The sequence below is a fragment of the Mobula birostris genome, chromosome 28 (assembly GCF_030028105.1).
Source record: "Mobula birostris isolate sMobBir1 chromosome 28, sMobBir1.hap1, whole genome shotgun sequence".
Classification (NCBI taxonomy): domain Eukaryota; kingdom Metazoa; phylum Chordata; class Chondrichthyes; order Myliobatiformes; family Myliobatidae; genus Mobula; species Mobula birostris.
Window position 1 is genome coordinate 97565 of NC_092397.1, and position 22011 is coordinate 119575.

At 43.5% G+C, this 22011-nt stretch overlaps 1 protein-coding gene and 1 long non-coding RNA gene across 2 annotated transcripts in view; one reads left to right on the plus strand and one right to left on the minus strand.

The window, feature by feature from the left end:
• The first annotated feature begins 242 nt into the window (after positions 1-242).
• LOC140189358 (uncharacterized) lies at positions 243-5369 on the plus strand. The gene is made up of 2 exons (XM_072246102.1): positions 243-274; positions 1162-5369. Exon 2 carries the CDS (start codon positions 1924-1926, stop codon positions 3163-3165), a length of 1242 nt encoding a protein of 413 aa, XP_072102203.1. The 5' UTR covers positions 243-274; positions 1162-1923; the 3' UTR covers positions 3166-5369.
• LOC140189359 (uncharacterized) overlaps positions 3700-22011 on the minus strand; it is a 38076-nt gene continuing 19764 nt past the window's right edge. Inside the window, exon 3 of the long non-coding RNA XR_011883505.1 lies at positions 3700-4927. This is a non-coding gene — a long non-coding RNA (uncharacterized lncRNA). The remainder of the gene's footprint in view (positions 4928-22011) is intronic.

A 22011-nucleotide genomic window follows, 5' to 3' on the forward strand; every position in this document is an offset into this window, starting at 1 on the left:
CCATGCTAGTTATCTTTCCTGTAACACCGTGGGCTCTTAACTGGTTAAGCAGCCTCATGTGCGACTATTTGTCAAAGGCCTTCTAAAAATCCAAATACACAACATCCATGGATTCTCCTTTATTTATCCTGCTTACTGTGTCTTCAAAGAATTTCAACAACTCCGTCCGACAAGAAATCTCCTTAAGGAGAATGAGCATGCGTAAGGATCACATGCAGTTCAGGATGTCACGCATGCGTTCATCGGACCAGAGGCTTCTAAGGAGCGGCTGCAGGTAGGAGGGAAATGCGGTCGGCAGTTTCCTCGGGCACTGTGGCGAACCGTGACTGAGACAATTACTGTGAGATCCGGACACATTGTGGTCCTGCATCCCGAGACAGTGTCGGTTCTTTCCTTCACACTCAGCCCCATGATCCGTACCCGGACCCCGAGGCAGCTTTTGGCTGATTAGTGACGGTGGTGGCGCCATTTCTGCAGCTGCTGGGTCCTTGGATGACGGATAGATGGGGTTCTCGTTCGTGAGGGCTGCTGGGTAAAGAGACAGCCATGGGGGACACTACCAACGCTTCACCCTGTCTGCCCTTAGGGTGTTTCCAGTCACTGAAAGTTTCAATTAATGCTGCAAGGAAAAAGCGGACAAAATCATTTCGTCAGCTTTAGTTCTTGAGAAAAATCACCTTTGATCTACCTCCTCTGGTTCTGTTTTTCTACCCGTGAGAACTTGTTTTGTCCCATTCTCTCTGAGTACATAATGCCATCAAACACCTTTATCCTGAATAACAAGTGACCTGTAGTTCACTGTCAATCACTTGGGGGGGGGGGGGGCAGAGTAATTAGAAAATCTCCAGGATCAGACATGTAATAAAAGTGCTTTTTGTAGCGCTGTGGGCCTTGACCAGAACTTGAAATAGTACTAGTAGGGAGTGACAAGCTGAGCCACGTCACAGATTGGTGACAGGCAGAAATGGCCCATTCTGATACAGACAGGGATACAATCAGAGAATGTGAAGGTCAGTCAGGATGACTGATTTGTGAGTTGAGGATTTCCACCATCTTGATTTGAATTTCATAACAATGTGATGTCAGAGCTCATCATAGACTTAAATTTCACCAGAAATATCATCCCTCACCTACTGATGTCTTTTGTAAATATTTTTACAGGTTAGGAATGGCAGAATATTGGTGTATGGGAATCTCCTTTGCAACATCAATATTTATTTATTGTCGATCCTTGGAGATGAAGAATTTTCTCATCCCAGCTGGAAACATGCTTTGTGTCTGAAATGAAGTTTTCTATTGTAACTCAGTATAATCCACTGGAATCAGGGTGCTGAGATCATACCAGCATTTAATCACTAGAGATCAGTTCTTCAACTGCATGATTGTGCAAGGGAGATTCAAAATGTCTAACATTTGACTTTCTGAATTGCCAGAGAATTGATCGCAGTGAGATATCATTCCCCTTCTCTCAGTATGTGAATGGATTTACTTACATCCTACCCATAGACACACCAGTCAGTTCACAGTGGGGAGAGGCCATTTACCTGTTGTGTGTGTGGGAAAGGATCTACGCAATTGTCCAGCCTGAAGATACATTGGCAGGGTCAAAGCACAGTGAGATTCTCCACTTGCTCTGATTGTTGGAAACAATTCATTCTGTCATTGATGCTAAAGGTATATCAGAAAATTCGTAAGTGAGACGACAAGGACATGCTCAGACTGTGAGAAGTCATTCACACAGTTCTCCTCACTTTCGAGACACCAGCCAATGCACACTGGGGAGAGGCCATTACCTGCTGTGAATGATGGTAGGGATTCACTCAGTCACTTCAACTGGAGGAACATAAGTCAGTACACACTGGAGAGAGACCATTCACCCTGAGATCCCAACTGAAGGAACATCAGCGAGTTCACACCGAGAAGATGCCGTTCACCTGCTCAGACTGTGGGAAGCGATTTACTCGGTCATCTCAACTGAACGAACATCAGCGAGTTCACACTGGGGAGAGGCCTTTCACCTGCTCAGATTGTGGGAAGGGATTCACACACTCTTCCACACTGCAGAGACATAAGCGAGTTCACACTGGAGAGAAACCATTCACCTGCTCAGATTGTAGGAAGAAATTTGCTCGGTCATCTGACTTGAAAGTACATCAGCGAGTTCACACTGGGGAGAAACCATTCACCTGCTCGTACTGTGGGAAGGAATGCACTCGGTCATCTGACTTAAAAATACATCAGCGAGTTCACACTGGGGAGAAACCGTTCACCTGCTCTGAATGTGGGAAAGGATTCACTCAGTCATCCACGCTTGTGAAGCACTACCGAGTTCACTCTGGGGAGAAACCATTCACCTGCTCTAAATGTGGGAAGGAATTTACTCAGTCATCTACACTTGTGATGCACTACCGAGTTCACACTGGAGAGAGGCCGTTCACCTGCTCTGAATGTGGGAAGGGATTCACTCAGTCTTTTCAACTGAACGAACATCAGCGAGTTCACACAGGGGAGAAACCATTCACGTGCTCAGACTGTGGGAAGGAATTCACTCGGTCATATGATTTGAAAGTACATCAGCGAGTTCACACTGGGGAGAGGCCATTCACCTGCTCTGACTGTGGGAAGGGGTTCACTCGATCATCTCAATTACAGGTACACCAGGTAGTTCACACTGGGAAGAGGCCGTTCACTTGCTCAGACTGTGGGAAGAGATTCACTCATTCATCCACACTACAGGGACACCAGCGAGTTCACACTGGGGAGAGGCCGTTCACCTGCTCGGAATGTGGGAAGGGATTCAATCGGTCCTCTCAACTGAACGAACATCAGCGAGTTCACACTGGGGAGAAACCGTTCATCTGCTCAGACTGTGGGAAGGGATTCACTTGGTTATCTGACTTGAAAGTACATCAGCGAGTTCACACCGGGGAGAGGCCGTTCACCTGCTCAGACTGTGGGAAGGGATTCACAAACTCATCCACATTACAGAGACACCAGCGAATTCACACTGGAGAGAAGCCGTTCACCTGCTCTGAATGTGGAAAGGGATTCACTCAATCATCTACCCTTGTGAAGCACTACCAAATTCACACTCGGGAGAGGTCATTCACCTGCTCTGAAAGTAAGAAGAGATTTACTCGGTCATCCCAACAGAAGGAACATTAGTGAGTGCACACTGGGGAGAAACTGTTCACCTGCTCAGACTGGGAAGGCATGCACAAAGTCATCTCACCTACTGACACAGCAGACTGTTTACACTGGAGAGAGGCCATTCACCTGCTCATACTCTGGGAAGGCATTCACACACTTATCCACACTACCAGCGGGTTCGCACTGGGGAGAAGCCATTCATCTGCTCTGAATGTGGGAAGGGATTCACAGTCATCCAACCTTGTGTCGCACTACCAAGGTTTGACCAGAGGCCAAAAGAACGATCAGTAGCTTGAGTAGATGTAATTCACTCAGGTTCACTGACCAAGTGTTAAGGGCAAGATTTTTTTTTTGGAGCTTTGAGCAGCAGCCAGTCAGTGTTTGGGACTGATTAGCAAAAACAAATTAAAGTAAGGTAGGGTTAAGCAGGGTGGCAGACATCGGAGTGGACAGAGTCAAGAGTGGAGATTTTGAGGCTTCAGTAAGAAGAGCTTTCAGTTAGAGAAGGCAAATAAAAACTGTAGGTAAACTTTGTTTTTTTTACCCTCTTCATTACATTTGCTCAGTTACAACAGTAGCGATCCCAGGCAGAATACTGAAACGCTCCTCTTGCGAGATATGGGAAGGCAGGGAGCCCTGCAGTATCCCTGATGACTATAACTGTGAAAAGTGCATCCAGCTGCAGGTTCTAACAATCCGTGTTTCAGAGTTGGAGTTGGAACTGGATGAACTCCGGATCATTTGGGAGACTGAAAGGATGATCGATAGGACATACAGGCTGTTCACTCTTCCACTTAAGAATGCTGAGGACTCAATCCAAGATATCACAGACCCTAGCAGCATCCCATCTGGGAATCTTGTTCCCGTCCACAGAACCTTCTTTCAGTTCTCCTAACTAACAAATCCCCTATCGCCACAGCTCGCCTCTTCTCCGCCACTTTCTTTCCGAGTCACAGATCCACAGACCCTACTGTTGTGACTAGGTTGCTGGAGAGTTAGGACTGGTAGCTTAATATTGCAGGGTTCTGTTGTTTTAGACGTGACAGCATTAGGGATTAAAGGAGGAGGGTTGGCCTTACTAGCCAGGGAAAATGTCATGGCAGTGTTTCATTAGGACAAACTGAGGAACTCCTCTAGTGAGGCGTTATGGGTGGAACTGAGAAAAAAGGTATGATGATGTTATTGGGGTTATATTACAGAGCACCCAATAGTCAGAGGGATTTAGAGGAAGAAATTTGTAGGCAGATTGCAGACTGTTGTAAGAAACAAGGTTATTAAAGTAACCTTTTAGAACAGAAGTAAGGAGGAATTTTTTTTTCGCCAGAGAGTAGTGAATCTGTGGAATGCTCTGCCACAGACTGTGGTGGAAGCCAAGTCCGTGGGTATATTTAAGGTGGAAGTTGATTGTTTCCTGATCGGTCAGGGCATCAAATGATATGGTGAGAAGGCAGGTGTATGGGGATCCGGGATCAGCCATGATGGAATGTCAGACTTGATGGGCTGAATGGCCTAATTCTGCTCCCATGTCTTATGGTCTACTGCTGCTACAGCCCGTCCACTTTAAGGTTTGATGTGTTGTGAATTCAGAGATGCTGCTCTGAAGACCACTTTAGTTACTTGGGTTGCAGTTACTTGCCTAATTCTGTTCCTATGTCTTATAATCTAGTTGTCTGCTGCTGGAGTAGGATCGTCTTCTCGTTGCAAGGAACTCGACATTTCACTGTAACTGATGACATTCATAGGGAAGTGTACCGAGATAGAGTAGTTAGGATCCAAACTGTAAAGAACAAAGCAACAAGAATATTTGTAATTTCCAGAATACTATCAAACCTACAAGTAAATTCATTGGGTAAAATAAGATCAGAGAAGTGAATACATGACTGAAGGCACGGTGCACCATACACCACAGCAGTACAAGTGAAAAGAGAGGAACAACGTCAACAGAGAAAGCAGAGAAGTCAAATGGAATTTTGGATTTCAGAAAGAGAGGGGGATTGGTAAGCATTAGTGCAGTGTTATTTATGGGCCAAACAGTGGTGGTAATGTATTACAGAACTCCAAAAGTTCTAGGCATGTATTTATAGCTAGGATGCCAGAGATATTTGTGTAGTATTTAATTTGTTAACATGGAATAGAGAGTGAGGTTGTAAATCTGGTGAGGGTAAAGGATGTTGGGAGCGCTGCAGGTGGGGTATGGGACAGGTGGCAGAGAAGGCGTGTTGAGGGTGGGGCGGGGGGGGAGGTTCCAGCCCCGAGACACCAGGCAAGGTCATTTGATGCCAAACAATTGGTTTTTGATCATTATAGAATGTCTCTCTGCTGCTTCCTGCTCCCTCCATTCTCCCTTCCCTTTTTCCCAACCATGATTCCCCTCTCCCTGCCCATTTCCCACTCTCAGTCCACAATAGAAACCCATGTCAGAATCAGGGTTATCAGCACTCATGTATGTCACAAAAGTTGTTTGCTTTTTGTGGCAATAGTATAGGGCAATACATATAAGTTATTATAGTGTTGTGCAAAACTCTTAGACACTCTAACTATATATATATATATATATATATATATATATATATGTATGTATATATGTATATACACACACACACACACACACACACACACACACACACGTCCGTCCACAATCCCTTATCCAAAATACAGAAAGCTCCGAAAACCGGAGTTGTTTTCACCAACAGCTGACATCACTCAGGTGTGACGTGGCAGCACTAGCAGAGGCCGCCAGACGTCAGTTGTAGCTCTGCGCTCGTCCTGGTTACACATGCATTTGTTGTTCGCTGATATTTTGTGTTCACTGTTGACTTTGTGATTTTAATTTCACTGAGAAAATGTCAAAAAGAGCTGCAGAAACCCCTATGGGTAACAATGAGAAAAAGAGAAGGAAGCATTTTCCATTATCAATAACGCAGAAAGTGGAGTTATTGCAGAATCCTGATCGTGGTGTGTCTCTGCGGCGTCTTACTGAAGAATATGGTGTCAGAGCTACCACTGTATATGACTTAAAGAAACAAAGACAAATTACTGAAGTTTTATAGTGACTGACATTCTACATTTATTCCAATAAGTCATTTACCATGTGTTTGATTCGGTTCATTTGAAGCTGTATATTTTTATGTTTTATTGAATGTTTTTTCTTGTCATTATTCCCTAAACAATACTATGACAATTATTTACATAGCATTTACATTGTATTAGATATTATAAGTAATCTAGAGATGATTGAAAGTATGCAGGAGGATGTGCATAGGTCCGGAGTTCCGCTGGGTCCTAAAGACCACCACACTGAGACAGGTTAAATAAGGGACTTGACGTGTTTTTTGGTATCTGCGGGGGGTCCCGGGACCAATAAGGAGGGATTCTGAAATCCGAAAAATTCTGAGTTCCGAAATGCAACTGGCCCCAAGGATTTCGGATAAGGGATTGTGGACCTGTATATAGGTGCCGAAGACTTTTGCACAGTACTGTACGTGTTGGTCTGTGTCATAGAGTCATGTAGTGTTACAGCAGGAAACTGGTCCATTAGTCCAATTATTCATGCCTGTGCCGACCTGGATTACTGATATTTAACTCCATGGCTGACATCCTAGCCAACCATTCCTATCCAGATACTTCTCTTTTAAATTTTATAATTGCACTCGCCTCAGTCACTTCCTCTCGAGGCTCATCCATAAACCCACCACCCTCCATGTGAATAAAAACTTGCTCTTCAGATCCCATTCAAAAATTTACCCGCTCATCTTAATGCTAAAATATCTAGTTTCAAGATATTACTGTTACTATTGTATAAAAACTGAGCATGCACACGTCTATTCCTGTCATCAATAAGCTCTGCCTCCTTTGCTCCATAGAAAAGTCATAGTTTATCCAATCTTTCATTAAACTCAAACCCTCTAGTCCAGACAATGTTCACTTGAATCCTTTCTGCACCATCTAGCTAAACCTTTCTATATTCTAACATAGAACTGCACACAACTGCCTTCTCCTTAGTGTCCATGCGTTACGTGTGATTCAACCATCAAAAGAAACGTTAATCTTACAAAGGAAAATAGCAGTTGGAGAAAGGACATTGGAAAGTGTTCTTCCATCTGCATGTGAAAGAGTAGTGAGAGAACAGATTTTGTAATGAGTATTGTGTAAAGATGGTAATTGGTGGTCCCACTAATTGAGTGATCTTGAATTACACGTGAGAACTATATGAGATATTAATATGTTGAAATAATAAAAAGTAATTTATTTTAATCCAGCATCTTAGAAATGTATAAAGTCAATCCCAAGAAAAGTTAACTATGATATGATGGATTATGCTTAAATGATTATCTATACATGTTATTTTAAAGCACATGAAGACTGTAATTGTCAACAAGGCTGTTTCAATCTCCAATCTTACATTGTGGTCAATCATGCACCTTTTATTCCAAACTATTACTGAACAGTATGATAATCACAGAAGTGTATACAGGGATGAGTAGATATCCACTTTAGTTTCCCACCTGATTATTTTGAAAGGACTGCTTACATTATTGGCAGAATGCACTACACCCCTGAATATTGTAGTTTACTAATTCAACAAAGGACCTCTGTGTTGTTGGTGACAGGAAAAGTAAATTGAGTGAGTAACCGCGAGAAAAATATAACGGCTGATGCCAAAATCTTCAATGATTAGGAAAAACATAAAGGACTGACTAAAATTACCAGTGCTCCTTTTGCTCTTGGATAGAAATTTAAAATTGGCTTGCAAAAGAAATATCACTGTCGGTATACACTCTGTCAGGATCCCTCAGTTATGGCACAATCTTTAAAAATTCAAATGATAGTCACATACTGCCCACTCATTTCCATCTCGCCGCCTCATTTTCTGGTGACAGACGAAGTAGTTTCAAAAGGTGGAGATAGAAGCTCTACTTTCAGGAATGCTGAAAACTAATTGTCAATTTAATAGAACGAATACACAATAATGTCTTACTGCATTTTTCCACACTCAGAGTAAAAAATACCAGTACAGTCATACTGAAGATTAAAGTCAGAAAATCAGAGGTAACTTATTTTTGTAATAAATGTCAACACATATTTGGCCCAGAGCAAATTGAATAAAATAACATCAAATTATAGATGTTGGGATTTAGAAAATGCTAGAAATTTTCATTGGGCCAGGAAGAATTTTTGGAAGGAGAAATGTTTCAATTTACAGATGTTTTGGTATGTCATGAGCATTGGTTCATTGAATCAGCTCAGCAAATTTACCCAAATTAATTGCAATTAATTGAAAAACAATCCCAAGGCGTGGCCAAGCCAGCTACTTTCAACCCTGAAATGGCGTAGCAACTCGCAATGTTCTGTTGACCCATTGTGTGTAAGAGAATGAGTGTTCTTTATCCTGTCAGGTTAAGCAAGTTCATGAGGCACTCTGTGTGCTGTACTTCCTTGATCGAGTAAAGCATAAGTAACCACTTCCTTGTTACTTTCTTAGACTTTACCTCAACTGGAGTGATAGGAAGTTTACAGTCATGATCACCATCCCCATAAGGCCATTAGATATTAGGGCGCTACTCTGTGTTTGATTCATTCGTGGCCTGGTTCTAATTTGCACCCTTTTCTACAGAGTGAATATGAAGTATGCTAGGATGCTTGCCACTACATACTTTGCATGAAAGATGCTTCTTGCAATCCTTGCTGACACCATTTGCTTTTAGGAAGGCAATCTTCTCATTATGATCCTTTTTCTCCAAATTAGAGCCTGAATCCAAACTATGTTCATCCTTTCAGAACAGGTAAACCTTATCATTTGCTCCTGCCTCAGTTTTAGCTTTACTTTCCATCATAGCCACAGTAGTAGCAAAGCTGCTTCCTTTAGCTTTAGAATGAAGTCATGACCCAGTTTTATTCACACCTTTGTTTGCTGCTGGTGGTGTAACATCGTATACGTTCTCAGACACTGGGGCAAACTTTACTTGGCTTTCAATAAAAACAAAAATGTCTGAAAGTAACCTCATGGTTGTGCCTTTCTTGCAGTTTCTAGACCACCGATCTCCATTTATGGGGCAATTTATTCAATACAAGGAAGCCAAAACTAGTGGGAAGGTAGAGGATTGGGAAGCTTTTAAAACCTTGCAGAGGGAAACTAAGAAGGTCATTAGGAAGGAAAAGATGAATTATGAAAGGAAGCTGGTGACTAAAATCAAAGAAAATACTAAAAGCTTTTTTAAGTATATAAAGGGTAAAAGAGAGTTGAGGGTAGATATAGGACCAATAGAAAATGATGCTGGAAATGTTGTGATGACGGACGCAGAGATAGCAGAGGAACTGAATGTGTATTTTACATCAGCCTTCACAGTGGAAGACATACATCTGCAGTATACCACACATTCAAGAGTGTCAGGGAAGTGAAGTATGTGCAGGAAAATTACAACTGAGAAGGTGCTCAGGAAGCTTAATGGTCTGTGGGTGGATAAACCTTCTGGACCTGATGGAATGCATCCTTGGGTTCTAGGAAGTAACTGGAGAGATTGCAGAGGCATTAACAATGATTTTTCAAATATCGATAAAATATTCACAATCAGAATCAGGTTTATTACCACTGGCATATGACATGAAATTTGTTAACTTAGCAATGGCAGTTCAATGCAATACATAATCTATCAGACGAAAAAATAATAAATAAACAAGATATAATAATAAATAAATTCTGGCATTGTACTGGATGACTGGAAAATTGCAAATGTTACTCCGCTATTTAAGAAGGGTGGGAGGCAGCAGAAAGGAAACTACAGACTTGCTGGCCTGGCATCAGTGGCTGGGAAGTTGTTGGATTGTTAGGGATGAGATTACGGAGTACCTGGAGGTACATGACAAGATAGGTCAAAGGCAGCATGGTTTCCTGAAAGGAAAATTCTGCCTGACAAACGTACTGCAAGGAAATTATAAGCAAAGTAGACAAAGAGATGCAGTAGATGTGGTGTACTTGGATTTTCAGAAGACCTCTGGCAAGGTGCCGCACACGAGTCTGTTTAGCAAAATAAGACCGTAAAACATACGAGCAGAATTAGGATATCTGGACCATGGAGTCTGCTCCGCCGTTCAATCATGGCTGATCCTTTTTTTTAAATCTCGTCCTCAACCCAAGTTCCTGGCCTTCTCCCCATAACCTTTGATGCCATGTCCAATCAAGAACCTATCAATCTCTGCCTTAAATACCTGGCCTTCACAGCTGCATGTGGCAACAAATTCCACAAATTCACCACTCTTTTGCTAAAGAAATTTCTCCGCATCTCTGTTTTGAAAGGGTGCCCCTCTATCCTGAGGCTGTGCCCCCTTGTCCTAGACTCTCTCACCATGGGAAACATCCTTTCCACATCTACTCTGTCTGGACCTTTCAACATTCAAAAGGTTTCAATGAGATCTCCCCTCATCCTTCTGAATTCCAGCAAGTACAGACCCGGGGCCATCAAACGTTCTTCGTATGATAACCCTTTCATTCTTAGAATCATCCTTGTGAACCTCCTCTGGACCCTCTCCAATGCCAGCACATCTTTTCTAAGATGAGGGGCCCATAACTGTTCACAATACTCAAGGTAAGGTCTCACCAGTGCCTTATAAGGCCTCAGAATCACATCCCTGCTCTTGTATTCTCTTGAAATGAATGCTAACGTTGCATTTGCCTTCCTCACCACCAACTCAACCTGCAAGTTAACCTTCAGGGTGTTCTGCACAAGGGCTCCCAAGTTCCTCTGCATCTCAGATTTCTGGATTTTCTCCCCTTTTAGAAAATAGTCTGCACATTTATTTCTACTACCAAAGTGCATGACCATGCAATTTCCAACATTGCATTTCATTTGCCATTTCCTTGCCCATTCTCCTAATCTGTCTTAAGTCCTTCTGCATTCTACCTGTTTCCTCAACACTACCTTCCCCTCCACCAATCTTCGTATTATCTGCAAACTTGGCAACAAAGCCATCTATTCCATCATCAAAATTATTTAAATACAGCATAAAATGAAGTGGTCCCAACACAACCCCTGCAGAACACCACTAGTCACTGGCAACCAACCAGAAAAGGATCCTTTTATTCCCACTCGCTGCCTCCTACCAATCAGCCAATGCTCTAACCATGTTAGTGACTTTCCTGTAATACCACGGGCCCTTATCTTGGTAAGCAGCGTCATTGTGGAACCTTGTCAAAGGCCTTCTGAAGTCCAAATATACAACATCCACAGCATCCCCTTCATTTATCCTACTGTAATCTCCTCAAAGAATTCCTACAGCTTCATCAGGCAGGATTTTCTCTGAAGGAAACAATGCTGAGTTTGTCCTATCTTGTCCTTTGTCACCAAGTACTCCATCACCTTAACAATTGACTCTAACATCTTCCCAGCCACTGAGGTCAGGCTAACTGGTCTATAATTTCTTTTCTGCTGCCTTCCTCATTTCTTAAAGAGTGGAGTAACATTTGCAATTTTCCAGTCCTCTGGCACCATGCCAGAGTCCAATGATTTTTGAAAGATCATTTCTAATGCCACCACAATCTCTAATGCTACCTCTTTCAGAACCCTAGGGTGCAGTTCCTCTGGTCTGGGTGTCTTGTGTACCTTTTGGTCTTTCAGCTTTTTGAGCACCTTCTCTCTTGTAACAGTAACTGCACCCACTTCTCTTCCTTCACACACTACAACATCAGGCACACTGCTAGTGTCTTCCACAGTGAAGACTGACACAAAATACTCATTTAGTTCATCAGTCATCTCCTTGTCCCTTTTCCTGCTCCCTTTGCAATCTTAACCCCACATCTTGGCTATTATTTGAAGCCTTATATATGATTTCCATCATTTTTTTTTACCTTTACAATTTCGTAACTCTACCCACAAAGATTCAACATTCTCTGACCCATGTCACCTCTTTCTAATAGTGTAATTCCATCTCTTACCAACAGAGCCACATACCTCCTATGCCTTCCTGCCTGTCCTTTCAATACAACGTTAAGCTCCCAACTATGGCCTTCTTTCAGCCACGACTTAGTGATACCCACAATGTCATACCGAGAAATCTGTAATTATGCTATGAGTTTGTCCAACTTATTCTGAATGCTGTGCACATTTAAATTCAGTACCTTCAGTCCTACATTCTTTGCCCTTCTGAATTTTGCCTCTGGTATAATTTAACTCTTTACTCTGACTTTTGGGTATTTGTACCCAATCATTGGCTTGTCCTTCCTTACAATCACCCCGTCCCTTTTGTATAGGTCCCACCTGCCCCAGGAGAGTTCCCAATTATCCAGGAATCTGAGTCTGTGCCTCCTGCTCTAATTCTTCAGCCATGCATTTATCTGCCACCTCATTCTGTTCCTATCCTCACTGTCGCACGGCACAGGCAGCAATCCTGAGATGACTACCCTTGGGGTCCTGCTTCTCAGCTTCCTTCCTAACTCACTATATTCTTTTTTCAGGACCTCCTCCCTTTTTCTTCCTATACTGTTGGTACCAATATGTACCACAGCTTCTGACCGCTCACCCTCCCTTTTAAGGATGTTGTGGATGCGTCCAGAAACATCTCGGACTCTGACAGCTGGGAGGCAAAATACCATGTGTGTTTCCTTATTGTGTCCACAGAATCATTTATCTGTCCCCCTGACTATAGAGTACCCCTGCCATCCTTTTCAGTTCCCTACTCACAGGGCCAGACTCAGTGCCAGAGGTATGGCTGCTGTTGCTTCCCCCAGGCAGGTACCTTCCCCCCACCCCCACAGTACTCAAAATGGAGTACTGTTAGTCAGCCCGAGGCTGCAGGAGTTAGGTAAGTGGGTGACTGTCAGGGAAGGGAAGGGAATAGTACTCAGCAGAGAGTACTGAGGGCCAGCACCCTCAGTAATCGTCATCTCATTTTGGTTGCTGTTGAAGGAGGGGCGGGGGGGAGGGTGACCTGACAGAGGATGACCACGGCGATTGAGACTCTGGCCCTGAGTGTGGTTCCGTGGTGCAGAAGGGAAAGAGGAAGATGAGGAATGCAGTAGTCATAGGGGATTCCATAGTGAGGGGAACAGACAGGAGGATCTGTCAGCCTGATAGAGATACCCGCATGGTGTGTTACCTCCAGGTGCCAGGGTACGGGATGTCTTGGATAGGGTGCAGAGTATTCTAAAGGGTGAACAGCCAGAAGTCTTGGTTCACGTTGGTACCAATGACAAAGGTAGGAAAAGAGGAGGTCCTGAAGAGGGAATTCAGGGAGTTAGGTAGGAAGCTGAAAAGCAGGACCACCAGGGTAGTAATCTCAGGATTGCTGCCTGTGCCAAGTGCTAACAAGCACAAGAATAGCATGATCAGGCATATTAATGCATGGCTGAGAGACTGGTATTGGGAGCAGGGCTACAGATTCATGGATTACTGGAGTCTCTTCTGCGGGAGGTTGACCTGTACAAAAAGGACGGGTTACACCTGAACCCAAAGGGGTCCAATATCCTAGCAGGCATGCTTAATAGAGCTGTTAGGGAGGGTTTAAACTAATTTGGCAGGAGGATGGGCACCGGAGTGATAAGACTGAGGAAGGGGAGAACAGAAATAAAGCAAAGATAGCATGCAACAGAAATGAGAGGACAGGCAGGAGGTGAGGCTCAATCACAGCCAGTGGCATGAGTTACAGGGCAATAGAGGCACAGTGCAGTTAAAACAGAACAACAAATACTGGACTGGAAGTGTTGTATTTGAATGCGCACAGCATAAGAAATAAAATGAACGATCCTGAAATTCAGCTACAGACTGGCAAGGATGGGTTAAGAAATGGCAAGGGTAAAAGGACCCTAATGGCAGTTGTATACAGGCCTCCAAACAGCAGCCGGGATGTGGATTACAAATTAACAGCAGGAGATAGAAAAAGTGTGTCAGAAGGGCAATAATAATTATTGAGGATTTTAACGTGAATGTGGATTGGGAAAATCCAGCCAGTACTGGACCTCGAGTGAGAATTTGTAGAATGTCTAAGGGATGGCTTTTTAGAACAGCTTGTTGTTGAACCCACTAGGGGATCGGCTGTGCTGGATTGGGTGTTGTGCAATGATCTGGAGGTGATAAAAGATCTTAAGGTTAAGAAACCCTTAGGGAACAGTCATCACAATATGTTCCAGTTCACTTTGAAATTTGAGAAGAAGAAACTAAAATTCAACGTGTTGGTTTTTCAGAAGAATAAAGGAAATGACAATGGCATGAGAGGGGAACTGGCCAAGGTTGACTGGAAAGGGACACTAGCAGGAAAGGCAGCAGAGCAGCAATGGCTGGAGTTTCTGTGAAAAATGAGAGAAGTGCAAGACATATATATTCCAAATAAGAAGAAATTTTTGAATGGAAGAAGGCACTACCGTGGCTGACAACTTAACTCAGAGCCAAAGTAAGAGCAAGAGAGAGGCCATACAAGGAAGCCAAAGCTAGTGGGAAGATAGATGACTGGGAAGCTTTTAAAAACTTGCAGAAGGAAACTAAGAAGGTTATTAGGAAGGAAAAGATGAATTATGAAATGAAGCTGGTGACTAATATCAAAGAAGATACTAAAAACTTTTTAAAGTATATAAAGGGTAAAAGAGTGTTGAGGGTGGATATTGGACCAATAGAAAATGACACTAGATATTGTAATGAGAGACACAGAGATGGTAGAGGAACTGAATGCGTATTTTGTATCAATCTTCACAGTGGAAGATGTCTGCAGTATACCAGAGATTCAGGAGTGTCAGGGAAGTGCAGCATGTGCAGTGAAAATTACGACTGAGAAGGTGCTCAGGAAGCTTAATTGTCTGAGGGTGGATAAATCTCCTGGACCTGATGGAATGCACCCCTAGGTTCTGGAGGAAGTACGTGGAGATACTGCAAAGGCATTAACAATGATATTTCAAAAGTCAATAGATTCTGGCATTGTACCGGATGACTGGAAAATTCCAAATGTTAATCTGCTATATAAGAAGGATGGGAGGCAGAAGAAAGGAATCTATAGACCTGTTAGCCTGACATCAATGGTTGGGAAGTTGTTGGAATCAATTGTTAGGGTTGATATTACAGAATACCTGGAGGCATATGGCAAGATAGGCCAGAGCCAGCACGGTTTCCTGAAAGGAAAATCCTGCCTGACTAACCTACTGCAATCTTTTGAGGAAATTATAAGTATGGTAGTCAAAGGAGATGCATTGGATGTGGTGCACTGGATTTTCAGAAGGCCTTTGACAAGGTGCAGCACATGAGGCCACTTTGCAAGATAAGAACCCATGGAATTACAGGGAATTCACTAGCATGGATGGAGCATTGGCTGATCGGCAGAAAACAGAGAGTGGGATTAAAGGGATCCTATTCTGGCTGGCTGCCGGTTACCAGTGGAGTTCCACAGGGGTCAGTGTTGAGACTGCCGCTTTTTACGATATATGTCAATGATTTGGACGATGGGATTAATGGATTTGTGACTAAGTTTGCCGATGATACAAAGATATGTGGAGGAGCGGGTAGTGTTGCGGAAACAGAGAGCCTGCAGAGAGACTTAGATAGTTTAGGGGAATGGCCAAAAAATTGGCAAATGAAATACAATATTGGAGAGTGTATGGTCATGCACTTTGGTGGAAGAAATAAATGGGCAGACTATTATTTAGATGGGGAGAGAATTAAAAGTGCAGAGATGCAAAGGGACTTTGTGCAGGATATCCTAAAGGTTAACCTCCAGGTTGAGTCGGTGGTGAAGAAGGCAAATGCAATGTTGGCATTTTCTATATGGTGGGAGGAGAAGATGGCAGTGCGCCACGCGTGTGCAACTCTCTGGCGAAAATGATATCATATCCGTTAAATAGGGGCCATGTACAATTCTGATTTGATGGAAGATGGACGTGAAAGCACAGAGGAACATCTGGAGAAATTTCTGAAACACCCGTTCGCTGCTGTCATTACTGTGTGGTCGTGAATCTTTCAGAGGGTAGGCCTCAAAACCTCCGGCCTTGCCTGCTTTTGGTGACGGAGAAGGAGGTCAAATCATTCGGACAGAGATGGCGCTCAGTATTCAGTGTCGGAGAGCTGATCAGAGGTCGAAGTTTTCGGATGGCTCAGAGTCGGATTGTGGTCAGCATGGCACGGACTTTTTCTTCCTTCTCCCGTCTGCGTGAGATGTGGAACATTTAAGAAACTTTGAACTTTACTGTGCTCATGGACTTCTTCATCAAGTTATGGTATTGTTACACTGTTTGTAACTATATGTTATAATTATGTGGTTTTGTCAGTTTTTTCAGTCTTGGTTTGTCCTGTGTTTTGTGATATCACACCGGAGGAAATAATGTATCATTTCTTAATGCGTGCATTACTAAATGACAATAAAAGAGGACTACCTGTCTTCATAATCATATAGGTATAGAATATAAGAGCAGGGATGTGATGTTGAGGCTCTATAAGGTACTCGTGAGACCACATTTGGAGTATTGTGTGCAGTTTTGGCCTCCTTATTTTAGAAAGGATATACTGACATTGGAGAGGGTTCAGTGAAGATCCACGAGAATGATTCCAGGAATGAAAGGGTTACTGTATGAGGAATGTCTGGCAGCTCTTGGGCTGTATTCCCTGGAGTTCAGGAGAATGAGGGGGGATCTCATAGAAACATTCCACATGTTAAAAGGCCTGAACAGATTAGATATGGCAAAGTTATTTCCCATGGTAGGGGAGTCTAGGTCAAGAGGGCACGACTTCAGGGTTGAAGGACGTCCATTTAGAGCAGAGATGTGGAGAAATTACTTTAGTCAGAGGGTGGTGAATCTGTGGAATTTGTTGCCACGAGCGGCTGTGGAAGCCAAATCATTGGGTGTATTTAAGGGAGAAATAGATAGATTCTTGATTAGCCAAAGCATCAAAGGGTATGGGGAGAAGGCAGGAGAGTGCGGATGACTGGAAGAATTGGATCAGCGTATGATTGAATGGCGGAGCAGACCCGATGGGTGAATGACCCACTTCTGCTCCTATGTCTTATGGTCTTATTGTTAAGGGGTGCTCTCCACTATCCGACACTACCCTTTCCCTCTCTTGACAGTCACCCATTTACCTGTCTCCTGGAGTGACTACCTCCCTGTAGCTCCTGTCTATCACTGCTTCACTTTCCCTAAGAAGCCAAAGATCATCGAGCTGCAGCTCCAGTTCCCTAACACGGTCTCTAAGGAGCTGCACATTGATGTACCTGGCACAGATGTGGCCATCAGGGAGGCTGGGAGTCTCCTGGAAATCCCACACCTGACACTCAGAACAGAATAGTGGGTCTGTAGATATACTCCCTATTCTCTCTAGGGTTTAATAAGAAATAAGGAATGAATGTGAAGAACAGGATGACAGGAGTGAACTTAAGACCAATTAGAGATAAAGGTGGGAAGATGTGCCTGGAGGCTGTGCAAGTGAGCGAGGTCCTCAATGAATACTTCTCTTCGGTATTCACCAATGAGAGGGAACTTGATGATGGTGAGGACAATATGAGTGAGGTTGATGTTCTGGAGCATGTTGATATTAGGGGAGAGGAGGTGTTGGAGTTGTTAAACTACATTAGGACAGTAAGTCCCCGGGGCCTGACGGAATATTCCCCAGGCTGCTCCACGAGGCAAAGGAAGAGATTGCTGAGCCTCTGGCTAGGATCTTTATGTCCTCGTTGTCCATGGGAATGGTACCGGAGGATTCCTAGGGAGGCAAATGCTGACCCCTTGTTCAAAAAAGGTAGTAAAAATAGTCTGAGTAATTATAGACCAGTGAGCCTTACGTCTGTGGTGGTAAAGCTGTTGGAAAAGATTCTTAGAGATAGGATCTATGGGCATTTAAAGAATCATGGTCTGATCAGGGACAGTCGGCACAGCTTTGTGAAGGGCAGATCGTGTCTAACAAGCCTGATAGAGTTCTTTGAGGAGGTGACCAGGCATGTAGATGAGGGTAGTGCAGTGGATGTGATCTATATGGATTTTAGTAAGGCATTTGACAAGGTTCCACACGGTAGGCTTATTCAGAAAGTTAGAAGGCATGGGATCCAGGGAAGTTTGGCCAGATGGATTCAGAATTGCCTTGCCTGCAGAAGGCAGAGGGTGGTGGTGGAGGAAGTACATTCAGATTGGAGGATTGTGACTAGTGGTGTCCCACAAGGATCGGTTCTGGGACCTCTACTTTTCATGATTTTTATTAACGGCCTGGATGTGGGGGTAGAAGGGTGGGTTGGCAAGTTTGCAGATGACACAAAGGTTGGTGGTGTTGTAGATAGTGTAGAGGATTGTCAAAGACTGCAGGGAGACATTGATAGGATGCGGAAGTGGGCTGAGAAGTGGCAGATGGAGTTCAACAGAGAGAAGTACAAGGTGGTACACTGGAAAGACAAACTCCAAAGCAGAGTACAAAGTAAATGGCAGGATACTTGGTAGTGTGGAGGAGCAGAGGGATTTGGGGGTACATGTCCACAGATCCCTGAAAGTGGCCTCACAAGTGGATAGGGTAGTTAAGAAAGCTTATGGGGTGTTAGCTTTCATAAATCGAGGGATAGAGTTTAAGAGTCACAAGGTAACGATGCAGCTCTGTAGAACTGGTTAGGTCACACTTGGAGTACTGTGTCCAGTTCTGGTCGCCTCACTATAGGAAGGATGTGGAAGCATTGGAAAGTGTACAGGGGAGATTTACCAGGATGCTGCCTGGTTTAGAGGGTATGCATTATGATCAGAAATTAAGGGAGCTAGGGCTTTACTCTTTGGAGAGAAGGAGGATGAGTGTAGACATGAAAGAGGTATACAAGATATTAAGAGGAATAGATACAGAGTGGACAGCCAGCGCCTCTTCCCCAGGGCACCACTGCTCAATACAAGAGGACATGGCTTTAAGGTAAGGGGTGGGAAGTTCAAGGGGGATATTAGAGGAAGGTTTTTTACTCAGAGAGTGGTTGGTACGTGGAATGCACTGCCTGATACACTAGTGAAGTTTAAGAGACTACTCGACAGGTATATGGAGGAATTTAAGGTGGGAGGTTATATGGGAGGCAGGGTTTAAGGGTTGTGGGCTGAAGGGCCTGTACTGTACTGTACTATTCTAAAAAATTAAAAAGAAAGCCTTTGCGTACCCCATGGACACTGGGGTTAACTCGTCCTCTCCCTGATAAAATAGATATGCATACTCTAAGGGAGGAAGTGGGAAAACATTTGTGCAAGCTAACCAAAATTTTCCAAAATTTGCATTCACAGGTTGGCCAGGCCCACCAAGAGGCCGAGGATCAAGCTAACGGGGACTATCCCACTGTTAATCCTGGAGACTTTGTCTTGATAAAGAATTGGGACAGAAAGAAATTGGACATCGGTGGAAAGAACCCTATCAGGTGCTGCTGACCACACCCACAGCCGTGAAGGTGGAAAGGCAACCAAGGTGGATTCATCGAACCGACTGTAAACCCGTCGTTAAGGAAGTAGAAGAAACGAAGAAGGAATAATATCACGATATCTGCATTAATGTTACTTTTTGTACTATGTACCCCAAGTCTCCAAACAAATACTTTCCTTTCTCTATGCCACACATGTGCAGAACAAATAAAGCAGTCGGCTTGTTGGGTATGTGCCAGGTTACCCCAGCATGCGGAGTCAGGAATGCCCTTGGAAGGAGTACCTTTGAATAGTAGTGAGATGTTATCTGTGAGATTTATAAATTCTTTGAGTAAATCCTCAGACCCATTGTTGGATCAATGGTGGATATCAGGATGTAAAACCACCCAGAATTGTGGGTGTCTCTGTTTTAAGGGATGGCATTTGCGTATACCTACTGAAGTGGTTGAGAGACCATCTGTAGAACTTGCCCATGCCCTGAGGAAGGTAAATGGGACCTGTTATTGCTGTACTGGAGGAATAGGGGAAACGTTTTTGGGAAGTAGCTCTTGTACAGAAATTAGGACTGATCCTCCTCCGTACGCTGTTAATGGAACTTACTGGGTATGTGGTAAGAAGGCATATCCATGGCTCTCAGGGCCTTATGATGACAAGGGAACTATCACGCAAGAAATTGGACAGTATATTGCTATTTAGCTTATGCAGAACCCTCTATATATTCACTAGCCGACATTGGCTGACAAGGGAAATTAGGGATAGTATCAATTCCAAAGAAGAAACATACAAATTAGCCAGAAAAAGCGGCACACCTGAGGACTGGGAGAAATTCAGAGGCAGCAAAGGAGGGCAAAGGGCTTAATTAGAAAAGGGAAAAAGATTATGAGAGAAAGCTGGCAGGGAACATAAAAACTGACTGTAAAAGCTTTTATAGATATGTGAAAAGAAAAAGATTGGCTACAACAAATGTAGGCCCCTTACAGTCAGAAACAGGTGAATTGATCATGGGGAACAAGGACATGGCAGACCAATTGAATAACTACTTTGGTTCTGTCTTCACTAAAGAGGACATAAATAATCTTCCGGATATAGTAGGGGACCAAGGGTCTAATGAGATGGAGGAACTGAGGGAAATACATGTTAGTAGGAAGTGGTGTTAGGTAAATTGAAGGGATGAAAGGCCGTCTGCATCCCAGAGTGCTTAAGGAAGTAGCCCAGGAAATAGTGGATAATTTTTCAAAACTCTTTAGATTCTGGACTAGTTCCTGAGGATTGGAGAGTGGCTAATGTAACCCCGCTTTTTAAAAAAGGAGTGAGAGAGAAACCAGGGAATTACAGACCGATTAGCCTCACATCGGTGGTGGGGAAAATGATAGAGTCAGTTATCAAAGATGTGATAACAGCACATTTGGAAAGTGGTGAAATCATTGGACAAAGTCAGCATGGATTTGTGAAAGGAAAATCATGTCTGACAAATCTCAGAGAATTTTTTGAGGATGTAACTAATAGAGTGGATAGGGGAGAACCAGTGAATGTGGTATACTTTTGACAAGGTCCCACACAAGAGATTAGTGTGCCATCTTAAAGCACACGGTATTGGGGGTATGATATTAATGTGGATGGAGAATTGGTTGGCAGACAGGAAGCAAAGAGTGGGAATAAACAGGACCTTTTCAGAATGGCAGGCAGTGACTAGTGGGGTACTGCAAGGCTCAGTGCTGGGACCCCAGTTGTTTACAATATATATTAATGACTTAGATGAGGGAATTAAATGCAGCATCTCCAAGTTTGCAGATTACACGAAGCTGGGCAGCAGTATTAGCTGTGAGGAGGATGCTAAGAGGATGCAGGGTGACTTGGATAGGTTAGGTGAGTAGGCAAATTCATGGCAGATGCAATTTAATGTGGATAAATGTGAGGTTATCCACTTTGGTGGCAAGAACAGGAAAACAGATTATTATCTGAATGGTGGCCGATTAGGAAAAGGGGAGGTGCAATGAGACCTGGGTGTCATTGTACACCAGTCATTGAAAGTGGGCATGCAGGTACAGCAGGCGGTGAAAAAGGCGAATGGTATGCTGGCATTCATAGCAAGAGGATTCGAGTACAGGAGCAAAGAGGTTCTACTGCAGTTGTACAAGGCCTTGGTGAAACCACACCTGGAGTATTGTGTGCAGTTTTGGTCCCCTAATCTGAGGAAAGACATTCTTGCCATAGAGGGAGTACAAAGAAGGTTCACCAGATTGATTCCTGGGATGGCAGGACTTTCATATGATGAAAGACTGGATCAACCAGGCTTATACTCGCTGGGATTTAGAAGATCGAGGGGGGAATCTTATTGAAACGTATAAAATTCTAAAGGGATTGGACAGGCTAGATGCAGGAAGATTGTTCCTGATGCTGGGGAAGTCCAGAATGAGGGGTCACAGTTTGAGAATAAAGGGGAAGCCTTTTAGGACCAAGATGAGGAAAAACTTCTTCACACAGAGAGTGGTGAATCTGTGGAATTCTCTGCCACAGGAAACAGTTGAGGC

What these genes read in the sequence shown, in the direction of transcription:
- LOC140189358 (XM_072246102.1), top strand. Translation starts at nt 1,924, where the DNA reads ATGCCGTTCACCTGCTCAGACTGTGGGAAGCGATTTACTCGGTCATCT.